Source organism: Schistocerca gregaria, chromosome 6 (assembly GCF_023897955.1).
Source record: "Schistocerca gregaria isolate iqSchGreg1 chromosome 6, iqSchGreg1.2, whole genome shotgun sequence".
NCBI classification, from domain to species: Eukaryota; Metazoa; Arthropoda; class Insecta; order Orthoptera; family Acrididae; genus Schistocerca; species Schistocerca gregaria.
In genome coordinates, this window is record NC_064925.1 from 319,248,785 (window position 1) to 319,267,794 (window position 19,010).

The following is a 19,010-nucleotide window of genomic DNA, read 5'->3' on the forward strand; positions in this document are numbered from 1 at the left end:
TACAGTACCACTCTGCTGTGATGACTATTGATACCTACGTGGCATCATGACTTGATCCACCGATTTCTGCAAAGTATTTGACACAGTGTCCTACTGCAGACTGTTAACGAGGATATGAGCATACGGAATAGGTTCCCAGATAAGTGAGTGGCTCTAATTGATAGAACCCAGTATGCTGTGAGAGGAGGATTCTATTTTCTGTATACATAAATGATCTGACGGACTGGCTGGATAGCAATTCGCGGATGTTTGCTGAAGACGCTAAGGTGTACGTGAAGGTGTCGTCATTTTGTAATTGTAGGAGGATACAAGATGACTTAAACAAAATATCTTGGTGTGCGATGAATGGCAACTTGGTCTAAATATACAAAAATGGAGCGTGAGAAAAACTACCACGTAATCTTCCAGTACAGTGTTCGTGGTGTGCTGATGACACAGTAGTATCGATTAAACATCTAGGCTCACACTGCAAAGTGATATGAAATGGAACGAGTATATTACGATGGTAGCAAGGAAGATGAATTGCCGATTTCCATTTATTGGGAGATTTCGGGAAAGTGTGGTTCATCTATAGAGGAGACGGCATATAGAACACTAGTGTAATCCATTCTTGAGCACTGCTCGAGTGTTTGGAATCCACACTAGGTCAGATTAAAGGAAGTCGTTGAAGCAATTCATAGGGGAGCTGCTAGATTTGTAATAACCGGCGTTTGAATCCGACTATAGATCAATTCTACTTCCACCAACGTACATTTCGTGTAAGGTCCATGAGGATAAGAGACATTACGGCTTATAGGAAGCCGGATAGATAGCCTTTTTCCCTCGCTCTGTTTGCGAGTAGGGCACGAAAGGAAATGACTCATAGTGGTGCTAGTGGCCTCTGCCAGGCTCTATGTGGTGGCTTGCCCAGTATGTAGGTAGATGCAGCACTGCAGGTACTTATACACTTGCACGCATGCGTTGGCCCCTACCTGTGCAGACACGTTGGTAGGGAAGGGTAAAACGGTAGTGGTGGAGGTTCTGCTGAGAGCACCATCTCATGGGAGGAGAGGTGGTGTTGTGTACATAGTTCCGCGTAATCAGCGCGTACACAACTTTCCCACTAAAGCGCGCCCCGCTAAGCACAACAGCGCAGGCGCAGCGCTCGTCCGTTTCCGCACTACGAGATGGCGCTGTCATAGAGACGGACCAAATCCTGCTTCCGCCGATCCGCGTTTTAATAAGTAACGCAGCCAATGAGACTGCTGCTAACGTAGAACCTTTTCTCCTCGCGGATCACACTCGCGCAGTGATACCTGAACGCACGAGGTATTATAACGAGTGTACGGACCTCCGATTAGTCAGACTGTATTAGTCTGCATCAGTCTGCATTAGTCTGCATTTCTCTGTACCAGTCTACAGTCAAGTTTCAGTCTGCGCCTAATAAGATTACCATATTCCTGTGCATCGCCATGAAGAGAAACGTATAGACACTTTGTCAAGTATCAGATATATGTGAGAATAAGATTAATGCACCAAGAACAAAGGAACTTCAGATTGTGAATTGTAAATAGCATCCAGAACCAAGTTAAGTTATTTTTATGCTTGTTATTATTTTAATAAATTTGTGTGAAAATTAATCAAGTTCTTTTTAAAGTTGGTCACCGTCGATCTGCTACTCTAAGCGTGTAAGTGGCATTTCTATCGTCTGACCTAACGGCAGAAGATAAACACGCCACGATAAGACCACGAGACATATTGCTGACACTCGCCTACTTCGTTAGAGCGACAAGTCAAATAATCTGATGGTGTGTGTACCGAAGGTCTTACAGTACGCACACCACAGGTGGAGTCCAACAGCTGAAGACCACTGACAAGCAGAACTTCTAAGCTACAAGTAGCGAGTCGGCAAACGATGACAGTAACATGTTATGGCAGTACGCTCAATAATTCGACAAGTCTTAACTAGAGTACTGATTGTGAGTAAGAAAAGCGGTGCATGAGCAATTGAATTAACCGCCTCTAATGGACGAAGCACACAGCTAATCAGCTAACAACAAATCAACACGGCTGCCCCTTTAGAACAGAGGAATGAACTCGCCATTCAGCTCCAAGAAGGATACTTTTCTGCTTATGGGTCAAGCTATTTTGTACAAGTTCTAGATGAAAATTGAACTTAATGTGCATATATCTAAGTTATCTGACGCTGTGGCGCTATCAGCTCCAATGTGTAAGTAGTGTATACTTTGGTTATGTTCATTATAGCCAAATAACAACACCATCGGTTAAGTTTATGACTTTGTACAGATTGCAGACCCTTCCTCGAAAAACATAATAGACTGTTAACCAGTTGAAGACTTTGAGACACAAAGGAATTACAGACACTGGCTACAGGTGGGCATTGATTTAAATGAATGCAGGGAGTTGAAAATTTGTGCTGGAGTGGACGTTGATCCTGGGTTTCCTGCTTACTAGGCACAAGCACCGAACACTGCAACATGCGGACACAGTGGTCATCAGAACTGCACAGACTACCCTAGCACGCCTCCTGTCAGATGTAAATTGCCAACTTATCCAGACACTGTGAATGTGGTATCCCTGCCTATATCCTCATTACTCCTGGGATTTCGCCGATTCCCGTAAGACTTCGTGCCTGGTCAGCTATGTCTGGTGTGCATCTGCACAGAAGAAATCATTATATGTGCACGTTATTCAGAAATATCTGCCTTGATTGCATATCGCTATCGTATACAATTCACAATGGAATTTCAGTTTACTGGCATCGTTGGATCAGTTAAAAAATAGAAAAAAAACAATAATGCTACAATAGTATGTTCAGTTGGTTAATGGCCAAATATACAAAAAAATCTACGAATAAATTAAAAATATAACATGGCTGACAGCCATAAAAAAAACAACGAAAAGTATTCTGATAGGACTGTCAACATCAAGTTATATGTACGTGGAGGAACATAATAAGTGCTAGTGATGGCCTGAGGCCATCCTACACTCATGCGTGCTGGCGGTGGTGGCCGAGCGGTTCTAGGCGCTTCAGTCCGGAACCGCGCGACTGCTACAGTCGCAGGTTCGAATCCTGCCACAGACATGGATGTGTGTGACGTCCTTACGTTACTTAGGTTTAAGCTGTCTTACGTCTAGAGGACCGATGTCCTCAGATGTTAAGTCCCATAGTGCTTACAGCCATTTGAACCATTTGAACACTTCTGCGTTTTCGTCGCTGTAAAAGTGCAAATGAACTTCTCCTCCTCCATGACAAAGGAAGGCCGATTGGAGCTGGACTGCTCTTACTCATCTATGCTATAACCAGGATCTCGCACCATCAGACTTCAACATGTTTGGCTCAATGAAGGATGCACTCCAGGGGAAGCAGTTCGTGGGTGATGGGGAGGTTATTGATGCAGCAAGACGTTCGCTTCGACGTTATCCAGTAGAGTGGTATCATTTGGGGATACCGGCCCTCCAGCATGGTGTGTAAGGCCGTCGCAATCATTATGTTGAAAAATAGGGTTTTGTAGCCTAAAGAGTGAAGAATAATATGGTATACTGGAACCCAAAATAAAACCAACCTGTTTTAAGAAAAAAATGTGTTGCATTACTTATTGGACGCCCCTCATATACTGTTACATGCGATCAAGAGGGACATTTATGAATACTCTCTTAATAAAATTTTATTGGGCTTCCAGCCGCGTCAGGTGGTTAAAATCCCACGAGCTTTCGACCGCGCTCTCCCCGGTCATTGTCAAGTGGTAAGACTGACTGCTGTGTCGCCGCGGCCGCGTCGTTATATGGCCGCACTGCTGGCTGTGACGTCACTGGTGCTCTCTTCCTCGCCATATATGGTAATGTTTTCATCCCGCGTCCGTAGCGCCCGTTTTAACCTAGCGATGGCCGGGTCCCAGGCTGTGCTGAGCTGCAAACCTCTGTCCTTGTTGATGGTGTTTTCAGAGGTTTTCATTTCAATAGCTTCTTTTATCACCCTATCGCAAAATCCCTTCGTCTTCATAACGACAGATGTTACGTCGAATAGAATTCGGTGTCCATTTTCTAAGGCGTGTTCTGCCACGGCTGATTTTTCTAGATAGCGTAGGCGTAAGCATCACTCGTGTTCCGTCCGGCGTTGCTCCACAGTGTGTACTGTTTGGCCGACTTAGTACCAGCCACACTGACATGGTATCTTGTACACTCCAATGTCGGGAAAGATAAGCCGGCTCCTGAAGAGATAACATTTCATCGGTGTTCAGGCTTTCAGCAAAAATTCGTCAGTTCATGAGGCCTGTGAAGGACGATCTAGGGCTTAGAACGCCTGGAGTGTATAGGAAACCATGTCAGTGTGGCTGTTACTACGTCGGCCAAACAGTATGCACTGTGGAGCAACGCCGGACGGAACACGAGAGGTGCTTACGTCTACACTATCCGGAAAAACCAATCGTGGCAGAACACGCCTTAGAAAATGGACACCGAATTCTATTTGACGTAACATCTGTCGTTACCAAGACGAAGGGATTTTGGGATAGCGTTGTTGTGTACATAGCTCCACGTAATCAGCGCGTACACAACTTTCCCAATAGAGCGTGCCCTGCTAAGCACAACAGCGCAGGCGCAGTGCTCGTCCGTCTCTGCACTACGAGATGGCGCTGCCTTAGAGATGGACCAAATTCTGCTTCCGCCGATCTGCGTATTAATATGTAACGCAGCCAATGAGATTGCTGCTAACGTAGAACCTTCTTTCCTCGCGGATCACACACACGCAGTGATACCTGAATGTGGGAGGTATTATAACGAGTGTACAGACCTCCAATTAGTCAGTCTGCTTTAGTCTGCATTAGTCTGTAGTCAAGTTTCAGCCTGCGCCTAATAAGATTATCCTACTCCTGTACATAGCCATGAAGATAAATGACTAGACACTTTGTCAAGTATCAGAGATATGTGAGAATAAGATTAACGTACCAAGAACAAAGGAAGTTCAGATGGTCAATTGTAAACAGCATCCAGAATCAAGTTACTAATGTCTATGCCTGTTATTATTTTAATAAATGTGTGTGAAAATTAATCAAGTTCTGTTTAAAGTTGGTCACCGTCAATCTGCTACTCTAAGCGTGCAAGTGGCATTTCTATCGTCTGACCCAACGGCAGAAGATAAACACGCCAAGATAAGACCACGAGACATATTGCTGGTACTCGCCTACTTCGTTAGAGCGACAAGTCAAATTATCTGATGGTGTGTGTACTGAAGGTCTTGCAGTACGCACACCAGAGGCGTCATAAAAGAAGCTATTGAAACAAAAGCCTCTGAAAACACCATCAACAAGGACGGCAGTTTGCAGCTCAGCACAGCCTGTGACCCGGCTATCGCGAGGTTAAAACGGGCGGTACGGACGCGTGATGAAAACATTACCTTATATGGCGAGGAAGAGAGCACCAGTGACGTCACAACCAGGAGTGTGGCTATATAACGACGCGGCCGCGGCGACACAGCAGTCAGTCTCACCGCTTGACAATGACCGGGGAGAGCTCGGTCGAAAGCTCGTGGGATTTTAACCACCAGACGCGGCTGGAAGCCCGAGAAAATTTTATTAATTCATATCGCCGCGAAACCATGCATTCATACAAGAGATACTCTCTATCCCCAACTTCGACTCTTTTAGGAAGACTCCTTGGGAATGTAACTTTTTTGCTTGTCCTGGACTGCGACCGGCACCGCGCTAGGGCCGGCCGCTGGGCGGGCTGGAGCGCTCACCGCGGCGCAGCAGCGTCATGGGCGTCTTGCTCTCGGTGCCGTTGAAGCCGTGCACGATGATGACGTTCCTGCGGCGCGGGTCCCAGCCGGCGCGGTGCAGCGAGCCCGCCGAGCGCACGTCCACCTGGCGGCGCGCCGTCCAGCCGGCCTCCGGCGTGTACAGGAAGAACCGTATCTCCGGGTCCGGGCACGTGTTGCTGCGCTTCAGCACGCAGCGCCAGTAGCGCGCGTCCACCATGTTCCACAGCAGCGACTCCGCCGCGCCGGGTCCTGCGAACACACAGGCGTTCACTTACACGCAGGGCCGTACAGAATAGGAACACACAATCTGGTCAAAAGTATTCGGACACCCCTACGTACTGTCGAACTGGCGTCTAGATGTCGTGAGCGGGTCGGTCAGCACAGCTCAGTGACTTCGAACGTTAACAAACCGTAGGACGTCACAAACCGTAGGACGTCACGTGAGTAACAAATCCGTCAGAGGTATTTCAGTCCTTCCAAAGCTGCCCAAATCGACTGTTGGCAATGTGATTATGAAGAGGACACGCGAAGAAACAACCACAGCTCATCCAGAAACAACCGCAGCTAAACCAAGACGGGGTAGGCCTCAACTATTGGCGGAGAGGATTCCTCGTGCATTGCATGAAATCAGCAAAAGGAATCACTCGTGAGTTACAGAGTGCTACCGGCTGTCCAGCTGGCACAAAGGGCTGCAACGGTGAGCAGCTCCTTATAAGACACACTTCTGTACTCAGTACTAGACTGTCGATGACTGGAAACGAGTGATTTGTAGTGACGAATGACGCTATACCCTGCGGCAGTCCGATGGAAGTGTTTGAGTTTGGCGAATGCGTGGAGAACGTTATGTGCCATCGTGAATACGACCAACAGTCAAGTACAGAAGGGGTGGTGTTACGGTATGGGAGTGTTTTTCATGGTTATACTCTCGTTCCATTATTGCACTTAAGAAAACACTAAATGCGGATAATAAAATAATAAATGTCGTGTGACTAAGGCCTCCAGTCTGGAAGACCGTTCGCTGGGTGCAAGTCTTTCGATTTGACGTCACTTCGGCGACTTGCACGTCGATGCAGATGAAATGATGATGATGAAGAAGACAACACAACACCCAGTCCCTGTGCGGAGAAAATCTCCACCCAGCCGGGAATTGAACCCGGACCCTTAGGATTGACATTCTGTCGCACTGACCACTTTTTTTTTATTCCACAAAAACAGTAACAAAAATGGCTAGCTTACAATGAAATGACATAAATAAGGTGACAGATAACTGCAGTCATAAATCACAGCATTCAAAGAACGAGGAATGATATGCAGTCTTTAGAAGTAGCACATATTTAGCACCTCCACTGTCACCTTCAACTGGTGGCAGTACATCATGCATATTTTCTTCTACTGTTGCCTGTGGTTCCTCATCATCATTTCCCAGACACAAATTAACGAGTCAGTAAATCCTTGATGTGTGCTCCTTCCAGGGTAAATTACGTGGACAGAAGAGCAGTCCCCGAACAGCGACATCGCAAAGTCCTTCACTGGCTTGTTATTTTTGTCAGTTCCAGCCTTCTAAACGCATCCTTGGGGGTTCAAGATCTTCCTTTATAACAGACACCAGATGTTTGCCGTCATATTCTTGTATTCTGCTGTACTACTGACTTACTTTTCATGTGTGACTTGCAGGTCAGGTTAGAGTCGGGAACGTGACCCAACCCATTCCCTCTCTACGAGGAATCCAGTTCCTAACCTATACCCATTCTGTTGAAGACAATTCGGAACATGTTACCATATTTCTTATTGTGATTCTGATACTTAAGTCTTTCTCGAATTCATTTTCCATATACATCTTGTATTCAATATGTTCATCGCTCCCAACATTGTTAAAAATGTAACTTGTATATTTGCCCATTAACCAAATCACTGCGTTGTTATTTGCCTGAGGGTAATAACTTTCTTATGGTCTGAAGAAAATGTTAATCGGTACATTGTTTGCTGAGGTTCTTGCTATTTGAGCAATTTTCTCCCTGGTCCACCTCCAGCTGATAATCGGCTCTCCACATGTGTAACGATGAGGCACACTATCAATGAGGTTGCATTTGCTGGAGAGGTTAGTGTCACTTAGACCAATGGCAAAGAAACGCTCATTAGTGCTGATGATGTTATTAACTACCTTGTACCACGCTGTTCTCACGCCAGGCGAAAGAACATCATTACTGATGTTTATCCAGACCACATTCAATGCTATTCCAGCATATTTAGTTTCTATGTTATTTTTCCTTTCATGTTTCCACCGCGGGCGGACACTAGATGTGGAAAGATGTGAACACGTTCTACAGCACTGCGCTCTGCATACAATAGACGTGCACTTCGGACACGATGGTTGCTTGTATCAGCATTACAATGCACCCTGTCATAAAGTAGCATCTGCGAGGCAATAGTCTGCGGATTATAATACTTCTGAAGTCTGGTCGTATGTGAAGTACGTTAGCGGCAAGAAACAATCAATGCCTTCTCTGAGCGATAGCAGTGGAGTACTATCGAAGGCAATGCTGCTAAAGCAGAGTTCCTGCAGACAGTCTTCCGAAATGCCTCCACAAAAGACGACGAAGTAAATATTCCAGAATTCGAATCAAGAACACCTGACAACATGAGTAACGAAGTAAATCCTCGGAATAGTGAAGTAACTTAAATCACTTAATAAAAGCAAGTATTCTGGTCCAGACTGTATACCAATTAGGTTTCTTTCAGAGTATGGTGATGCATTTGCTCCATACTTAACAATCATATACAACCGTTCGCTCGACGAAAGATCCGTACAAAAAGACTGGAAAGTTGCACGAGTCACACCAATATTCAAGAAAGGTAGTAGGAGTAATCCACTAAATTACAGGCCCACGTCATTAACGTCGATATGCAACAGGATTTTGGAACATGTATTGTGTTCGAACATTATAAATTACCTCGAAGAAAAATGTCTATTGACACACAGTCAACATGGGTTTAGAAAACATCGTTCTTGTGAAACACAACTAGGTGTTTATTTATGTGAAGTGTTGACTGCTGTTGACAAGGAATTTCAGACCGATTCCGTATTTCTGGATTTCCGGAAGGCTTTTGACACTGTACCACACAAGCGGCTTGTATTGAAATTGCGTGCTTATGGAATATCGTCTCAGTTATGTGACTGGATTTGTGATGTCCTGTCAGGGAGGTCACAGTTCCTAGTAATTGACGGAAATTCATTGAGTAAAACGGAAGTGATTTCTGGCGTTCCCCAAGGTAGTGTTATAGGCCCTTTGCTGCTCCTTATCTATATAAAAGATTTGGGACTAAATCTGACCAGCCATCTTAGGTTGTTTGCAGATGATGCTGTTATTTATCATCTAGTAAAATCATCAGAAGATCGAAACAAATTGCAAAAGGATTTAGAAAAGATATCTCTGTGGTGCAAACATTGGTAGCTGACTGTAAATAATGAAAAGTGTGAGGTCATCCACAAGAGTGCTAAAAGGAATTAGTTAAACTTCGGTTACACGATAAATCAGTCAAATCTAAAGGTCGTAAATTCAACTAAATACCTAGAAATTACAATTTAAATTGGGAGGAACACACAGAAACTGTTGTGGGGAAAGCTAACCAAAGACTGTGTTCTGTTGGCAGGACACTTAGAAATTGTAACAGATCTACTAAGGAGACTGCATACACTACGCTTGTCCGTCCTCTTAGAAAATACTACTGCGCGGTGTGGGGTCCTTACCAAATAGGACTGAAGGAGTTCATCGAGAAAGTTCAAAGAAGGGCAGCATGTTTTGTAAAATCCCAAAATAGGGTATTGTCGCGAAATATGGGAGAGGGTGTCATTGGAATGAAACAGGATTTGGGATGGAGATCATTAAAAGAAAGGCGTTTTTCGTTGCGACAGAATCTTCTCACGAAATTATTATCATCTACTTTCTCCTTCGAATGCGAAAATATTTTGTTGACACCGATCTACATAGGGAGAAACGATCACCACGATAAACTAAGGGAAATCAGAGCTCGTGCGGAAAGATATAGGTGTTCGTTCTTTCCGCGCGCTATACCAGATTGGAATAATGGAGAATTGTGAAGGTGTTTCGATGAACCCTTTGCCAGGCATTTAAATGTGATTTGCAGTGTATCCATGTAGATGTAGATGAACTGGACTAGCCTGCCCAGAGTTCCGACATGAACCCGCTGGGAACATCTCTGGGATGAGTTAGAACGTCGACGTCGCTCAAGAACAATTTCCAACATGACTATCTTCACTGGTTTCGGCTCCTGAGTAGGAATGGAGTGCCCATTCCACCACAGACAAATCGTCGAAAAATGTCCCCAGCAGTCAGTCGACCATAAAGCCCAACGGTGGACCCAACCCACACTGATGACCACTAATAGGGGTAAGTGTATATATGGTCTGAACATATCGTAGCGCTTATGTCGAGTGACTTCAATGTAGTGTTGCTCGTTTTTTAGGAGAGTGATACCATTCCAGTTATAGCCTTGACAATGTAATGCACCGAAGCAAAATAACGTTGCCCACTGATAGTTGATATGAACTGTGCCATTTCGTTTTGGCGTGTACGATGTCCGTTATCCAACAGCCTGCAATGTTTCCACAAGCTAAACCAGGACACTACAAATAAGCACACGAAAGAAAATTGAAGAAGTACTGAGCAAAGATAACTTTTTTCCAGAAAAGCAAACGCATCCTGATGTAGTTCTATTCTTGCATTTAGCATAACAAACTGAAATTTCCACGTAAATAAATGGAATTCATTCGCTTCAACTAAACCTTGCAGATGATGGGTCGTGCATTAAGCACCATCCCCTGATAACTACTGGATCTGCAATATAATCAATCTAAGATGCCTGGCTACTTAGCACGTGCACTCAGCATTCGCCTAGAAAAATGCACTTCCGATTCTTTTCTAATTTCGTATTTGAAAAGTGACATTATTGATAACGAAGGCTCACCAACTTTCGACTGCAGGAAGTTAAAACGCTTTAAAACTGCCGCTCCGCCCCAAAGGATAAAAGCTTGTTTTGCTGAAACAGCGCGGGCCGTCGATCGACTCCTTGATTTTGTGAGTTCCAGACTGATTCACGAAACTGTTTAACCAGTTTGTTATTACAGTCTTTTCAGCGACTAGAGCCTCAAGAAATCAGGCATTTGAACTGGCCATTCCCTAATCACACTGTAGTCGCTATTCTGTAGAGTGCTGCTTCCAACCAAGACTTCCAGAAGATTTTTTCCCCTGTGGGTGCTGGAAAACACCTACTGTCTTACGAAAGCCAGAAGATCTCGAGGCAGTGTCGTAGAACTTGACCACTGTCCACTTAACTGAAGAAAGCTTATATAAAGACCCACCCACCACCTCTAGATTGAAACAAGAGCCCCCGATCCTCGGACATCTGAATGCGGATCTAGCATCCACAACTGCGAAAAGAGACGTGGCCAGGAAGTGGTATTTTATAAGATGTTCAAAACCCTGTTGAGAATGCGCAAGATGTTCAGAGAGAAATGAGTAATCCCTAACGACGAGGTACTAGTAATGAATACGGAGAATGAATGGTGACAAGTTCGCAATCAAAAATATTACAGGTTATGAAAACTGGTGTCAGTATCAGCCTTAGCATTTGATCGGGTAGATCATTCTTTTCTTACGGCTATCCGGCATTATATCGGATACCCAGACACTACTGTCAAGGTGGTCGGTCATACGTCTCCTGCGTGGAGCGACATCACGGGTGCCGCATAGTGGTAGATTCGCACAACTGATCCTGATCAGGTGCTCAGTGCTACGGGGGTGACCCTATCGCAGCTGCTGTGTACCTTGCCCTAGAACTACTGTTATGCCGCCTGAGACAATGACTAACGGTCAAACCCTTCATGGGCGAGATCGTGCACTCGGCTCACAGCCGTGACACGAGGGGGACGTGCTACGTCGTTATATTCATTCACGTTCTGACCTACAATGACGATATCTTACCGCCGTGCGACAACAAAGGTCACACGCAAGACCTCAGGCACACGAAGAGGAACAGTCCATACGTGACGAACTTCAAGTTGCACCTCAAGATGTAGGAATTCACTCCTTCATCACGAGCAGCGTCGTGTACTGTAAAACAGCGGACCGAAGACATTTGCGCTGATGTGCGACATTTCACTCAGGGACTGAAATTTAAACAACCTGAAGGCCACGTCGGAGCTGTTTTGGATGATCACAAAGCACTCGGCCTCTGCACCCTGCGTGTTTTCGAACTTCCTTTTGAGGCACCGCAAGACGTAATCGTGTCTGACTTTCGAACTTAGGGAAACGTCGTTAGTCACATCGAACAAAAGTGGCAGACCTTCGAGACCTACCACATCTTAAATGGCGTGTGTCACATCATATTGAACTGCCAGCGCATGAGCCATCTTATTTGACGATTGGTGGCTTGCGGGCGATCGCCATGTACGACAGTCAGTCACAAAGCTGTGCGGGCTGTGGCCAGAAGAACCATGCCCAAGCGGATTGCCTCCACAGACGTCGGTAGCAGATGTCGCAGCACCCGTGACACCTACACTGCCCCCTGCTGTTTTCTGTTGCAAACATGTCAGACGCATCAGTCCAGATTCATTCCGATCTGCCATCATTGCCAGACGCTCCAGGAGTGGCGAGTCCTCAGATAGCCTCTCCCGTCACCTCCAGCAGAAACGACTCCTTTGCACGCCCATCAGAACCCAAGAAGCGATGTCACAGTAGAGATGGACATCGACTCAGGCGTCATTCCATACTCTCCTTTTCTTCTGGTTCTGGCGGCGTCATATGACGGTTGATCCTACTCCGAAAAGGAACAACACGCTTGGAAACAGAACGCACCGAAGCAGCGGAAGAAATGTAGTCAAACGCCACTTGGCGATAGTCTGCTCAGTGGCTGTATGGGATGGCGAACGAGCGTCGGACGACGGATCGATCCCAGAAGGCCTGCTGTTGGACATGCCTCCTTCGCCACCTACCTCAGAGGATTGTCCTCCGCAGCCTGTGACGCCTTCACTGCCTGTTCCCTCTGTTAACCAGTCGCCTCTGGAAGATGCTGAACGGGCTATGAATACCATAGGCGGGTGCGTTCCACCAGGCATGGGCCTCGCTACCTTCTCACACTGAACGCCGTGGTTTCAACCATCTTATGCAGTCTGTCCCAGCCAGACGCCACTGCTGGACCCTTTGTTTTGACAATAGAAGTGCTGGAACAGACGTATCGCCTGGCTACAACTATTGTCAACACTATCTGTGTCCCGCAGAAAATGGTGATGCTCCATGATACACTTTGTGTGGCGGACTTGGACGTAATTCTATTACACGAAGTATACGTTGATGATTTTCTTAGCCCATTTGGATATATTCCTAGGCTAGGGGCACGGCTTTCAGACTCTTCGGCGTCTGAATTACTAACGCCTATTTTCCTTCAGGGTCAGGGAGGCAAAGGGAACGCCCTGTTTTATTTGCAGAGGCAGTCTTACCTCATTTTGTGGAATGGTGATTTTAATTCCACCCCTCACCCCAAAGATCAGCTACTGCCTTTTTCTCCTTGTGCAGAGCTTGCCATAATAGTCGACTGTCTCCAACTTATGGACAAGTGGGAACACGTTCATAATGACTGCTCAGAGGAAGAGAGATGGTGGGGTTAAGGTCCTCATCCCGGGTTCGATTCCTGGCGGGGTCATGGATTTTCTCTGCCTCGTGATGACTGGGTGTTGTGTGACGTCCTTAGGTTAGTTAGGTTTAAGTAGTTCTAAGTTCCAGGGGACTGATGACTATAGATGTTAAGTCCCATAGTGCTCAGAGTCATTTGAAATATTTGAACCTCATCACCAGTCTTTACGCCAATGTCCTGGGTTAAATACTAAGCCTTTCTACTGTGTCTCATGAAGAGAGGGAGTGTGACACTGTTGATGTCAACCCGTCCATCAAATGAGGACGTTAAGCTCGGTGGCTCCCTTGATGCTACTTGAGAGGAGCAGGCTATGTGCCAGCACCGGATTTAGCCCTCACCCTTCTATCATCATCATCATCATCCTTAGCATCATCAAACAATACAAACATAACATCACACTAGAATGTACAGGATGCCTACAATAGTTTTGGGTCAAAGATAATCCAACAGAATAGTGATTGAATGAAAAGGAGCTGAATAACTTATCGACGATTAAAATTGGCGAATATTAAAAATTCTGGAGCGAGGAGGTTATTCGCGTGTAAAATAAATTTCTTAAACAAACGCAAACTACAAATATCAACTACTGGGACAGAATTGAGGCAGAAGTTTCTCAAATAGTACATATGTAAATTAACACTGTTTGGAAGCAAAGTGTAAGCAGAACTCCGCAAAAAAAGAAGCTAAGTACTTCTATAAAGGGCAGATACAAGTTTCTGGGAAGAGTAGGCAAGGAAGAATGACTATGCATAGGTCGGACTAGAAGAATGGGCATTTTGTGTGATTTTAGACTTACTCAGAATAGGAAAATCTCGAATATGTCTCGCGTATGAAGCCTGGTCAAGCTCAATGCTACATCCCTGGCCTTGCTCAATTGAAACCTGCTGTCCTTATTTATTACTCCATCATATCGTCTATAGCTTCTTTGAGATTACAAAATCCCATAGGTGCTGGATTGTTGCAACACCTTGGTTTTGCCATAATTTACGGTACGTCCTTGGGAGATGCTTTGTAGGCTGAACGTTTTTAAGCCGGCCGCTGTGGCCGAGAGGTTCTAGGCGCTTCAGTCCGGACCGCGCTGATGCTACGGTTGCAGGTTCTAGTCCTACCTCGGGCATGGATGTGTGTGATGTCCTCAGGTTAGTCAGGTTTGAGTAGTTCTAGGTCTAGGGGACTGATGACCTCAGATGTTAAGTCCCGTGATGCTTAGAGCCATCTGAACGTTGTTTTTGTGTGGTGTTACGCTCAGTGCATCTCTCCTGTACCGACCGGATAGTGTGGCCTACTTATATTTTCCCACACTGGCAACGGATGCGGCAGACTCCCGGTTTCCGGAGTCCTAGGTCATCCTTGACTGATCCTAGTGGTTTCCGTCTTAGCTGGTGGGCAGAACACGCGCTTGACGTTGTGTTTCTGGAGTATTCTTTCGATTTTTGCTGATGTATTCCCAACATATGGAATAACTACTTTCGTCTTCAGAACGCTGTGGTCTTAAGTCTCGTTGTATTTGGCGGTAGCTGTATTCGTTCGTAGGCGGTTGCTGTATCCATTCGCACGGAAAATGGCCTGTAAGTGCTGCAGTTTATCTGCTAGATTGTCACGATTCGAGATACGAGATATCGAGTGCTCTGTGCATTAATGTGTTTATGACACCTTCTCTTGTGAAGGATCATGCAGCTGGAGGCACGCAAGTACAAATCTGTATGTGTGTGTTTACGGTAGGCGTTGTGTCCTACTGCACCGTCTGATCGTTTTACGGGCACATCCAGAAAATGGAAGTTGATGGTTTCCCTCTGTCTCTGTAGACGACGCTACCTGGATGGACTCCCGAGAACCCCAGTTATTTAGGAAAACTAGTGAAACTTGAATCGGAATGGCCGGATTAAGAATTGAACCAGACTTCATGGAGGAGTTCGAATATCAAATGGAAGTATATCCAAAACCGAATGAAGAGATTGTACAATCAACTGAAATGACATCCATTACGACAGTGCTGACGACTGCTGCAGGGCACAAATCTTGGAGTACTTAGCAGCTCCTCTTTTTTATGGCCTTATTTCGTGTCTTCACGGGGTCAGCATGTTAATCTGGACTTGGCAATGTTAACGGTTACGGTGGAGCCGGATGCCATTCTTATCGATCGCCCCTTCCCCCTCAGGACGGAATCTGTATAGCCCTGACTACATCTAGTGTCATCCCACGTGAAAGTGTGAGGACGTTTTTTGAGATGTTCGCGAATCGTTTAACTGAGGCGGAACGTGGGTACAAGCCCGGTATTCACCTAGTCATATGTGGGGAACCGCCTGAATACTACATCCAAGCTGGCCGGCACACAAGCCCTCGTCGTTAATCCGCTGGGTAGATTCGATTCGGATCCGGCGCGCCTCCCCGAATCCCCGAAACGGCGTGCTAACGCGCGTCTATCAGGGCGGGTTGCAACAATCAGCAGCTGAAATGTTTAGTTCGCTATGAACGTTGGTTTAATCGTTTTATTTCGTGCTTCCGTGTGGAAGAGATCAGTTTGTACCGGAAATCCGCTACCAATCTATTGGAATGAACATTATGTTAATTTCAACTATAGGATCATTTATAAGGGAAGCCGCAGTCGTACTTGTAATCTGTACATGACGTAATTTTATGTAAAGTCTATGATGCAATGCAGTGTAAAAGAAACGACTATAAATTTCACTCTGGCATAGTAAAATGAAACTATTGTACGTTAAACAATTTTTTTTGTAAAGTAAACTTCGCAAATGTTTGTCTGGAAATATGAATTGTTAACTACAGGCATTGCCCAATCAGAATCTGCAACTAAATAAGGAAAATAAACGAAGTTTGAATTAGCGGCAGCCTTCTGCTGTTCAGCTGCGGACGAGTGAGGAGTGAGAACTGATTGTGAGAGCTGTATTAAAAACTGATTGTGAAAGCTGCGTTAAATTATTCTGAGGAATACCCAGTAGTATTTAGAAAAGTGTTGGTTGATGCAAGGAAGCCAACGGAAAGAAATTAATATCTGCATACAAAATTGTGTGCTAGTTGAAAGATTTATAATGGAAAGTAATTACAGTTTGAATTTCATCGCAAGATTTCATGCGTTATGGAGGCTTGTTATGCAACGCAATATTCAGTGTGACGGCGAGAGCAATTCTACCGAGGTAAAAGTAGTATTCTTAAAAAGCAGGTGTCTCTGTAAGAGCATGCTGTATTTTGTGTGGTGGTTTTTAACATAAATATAATTCATAGCCTTGCTCCAAATTAGACGATTTTGGTTAATGAAGCTTTACCATTTATAAACTCTGTGACCTATTCCACATTCTATATTCCACCTCCCGTAACAGTATTCTTGCGCAGACCATTTTAATTGCAGGAACGCTTTTACTCCAGAAAAGCGTCAACAAGCTGAAACTGTAATCCGTAAAAGCGTCAACAAGCTGAAACTGTAATCCGTAAAAGCGTCAACAAGCTGAAACTGTAATCCGTGGGTAAAATATCTAAATAATTGGTGGCTTTGCTTCCTCATTAAATTCAATATGGGTGCCGTATCCTGGTATTACAAGTAAAACATGGGACTCTGTGGTCGCGAAGGGGACTGCCACTAGCCATCTTTGATCAACACTCGAGGTAGGCACATTCGAATGACATCGCAGACTAGACAGTGACCTAATTTCTCTGTCGTAATAAGACAAATATCAAAGAGTGCATAAAGTAAAAAAAAAGTTTCTCTAAAAGAAAATAATCGAAGGTAAAGTTCTTCTGTCGACATTCACAAGCGCGCCACGTGAAGTCAGAGTCAACGCGCTACTTTTCTTGCTCTCGTGGTTGAAACTACAAACAATATAGTTAAATTACTACTTATTTCAGAGTCCCTCGGTTATGTAGATGAAAATTGAACAACAATACATCATAGGCGATAAACGTTCACTTACAGTACACGCTTATTCGGACTACGGTCAATAAAGCACTGCATCACACTTCAGTAATAGTGCGCCAGCTGCAGACTGATAGGTAATTATCTCTGCACCCGCCTGAAATTATTAGGAATGTTGCGTCACCAAATACCGCATTGTGTTGATGATACATTTGATTCAGTCTAAGCAGAACTCTGTATCATATAGGGGAGTAAGAGTTTTAGTACTTCTGCAGTTACGTCGCAACCGCGATCTACATTTACGTCTACATGACTACTGTGCAATTCACATTATGTGCTTGGCAGAGGGTTCATCGAACCACAAACATACTATCTCTCTAATATTCCACTCCCGAACAGCGCGGGAGAAACGAACACCTAAACCTTTCTGTTCGAGCTCTGATTTCTCTTATTTATTTTGATGATCATTCCTACCTACGTAGGTTGGGCTCAACAAAATATTTTCGCATTCGGAAGAGAAAGTTGGTGACTGAAATTTCGTAAAAAGGTCTCGCCGCGACGAAAAACGTCTTTGCTGTAATGACTTCCATCCCAACTCGCGTATCATATCTGCCACACTCTCTCCCCTATTACGTGATAACACAAAACGAGCTGCCCTTTTTTGCACCCTTTCGATGTCCTCCGTCAATCCCACCTGGTAAGGATCCCACACCGCGCAGCAATGTTCTAACAGAGGACGAACGAGTGTTGTGTAAGCTGTCTCTTTAGTGGACTTGTTGCATCTTCTAAGTGTCGTGCCAATGAAACGCAACCTTTGGCTCGCCTTCCCCACAATATTATCTATGTGCTCCTTCCAACTGAAGTTGTTCGTAATTGTAACACCCAAGTACTTAGTTGAATTGACAGCCTTGAGAATTGTACTATTTATTGAGTAATCGAATTCCAACGGATTTCTTTTGGAACTCATGTGGATCACCTCACACTTTTCGTTAATTAGCGTCAACTGCCACCTGCCACACCATGCAGCAATGTTTTCTAAATCGCTTTGCAACTGATACTGGTCTTCGGATGACCTTACTAGACGGTAAATTACAGCATCATCTGCGAACAACCTAAGAGAACTGATCAGATTGTCACCTAGGTCATTTATATAGATCAGGAACAGCAGAGGTCCCAGGACGCTTACCTGGGGAACACCTGATATCACTTCAGTTTTACTCGATGATTTGCCGTCTATTACTACGAACTGCGACTTTCCTGACGGGAAATCACGAATCCAGTCGCACAACTGAGACGATACCCCATGGGTCCGCAGCTAGATTAGAAGTCGCTTGTGAGGAACGGTGTCAAAAGCATTCCGGAAATCTAGAAATACGGAATCAACTTGAGGTCCCCTGTCGATAGCGGCCATTACTTCGTGCGAATAAAGAGCTAACTGCGTTGCACAAGAGCGATGTTTTCTGAAGCCATGCTGATTACGTGTCAATAGATCGTTCCCTTCGAGGTGATTCATAATGTTTGAATACAGTATATGCTCCAAAACCCTACTGCAAACCGACGTCAATGATATAGGTCTGTAGTTAGATGGATTACTCCTACTACCCTTCTTAAACACTGGTGCGACCAGCGATCACGACTTAGTGGAATTTATTAGTGTGTAAAGCACCTACTCTG

General features: G+C 45.0%; 1 protein-coding gene across 1 annotated transcript in view; it reads right to left on the bottom strand.

Annotated features, from left to right (window-relative positions):
* LOC126278169 (phospholipase A1-like) overlaps positions 1–19,010 on the bottom strand; it is a 286,583-nt gene that overhangs the window by 60,860 nt on the left and 206,713 nt on the right. Inside the window, exon 2 of the mRNA XM_049978064.1 lies at positions 5,738–6,007. Within this exon, the coding sequence (XP_049834021.1) occupies positions 5,738–6,007 (270 nt within the window). The remainder of the gene's footprint in view (positions 1–5,737; positions 6,008–19,010) is intronic.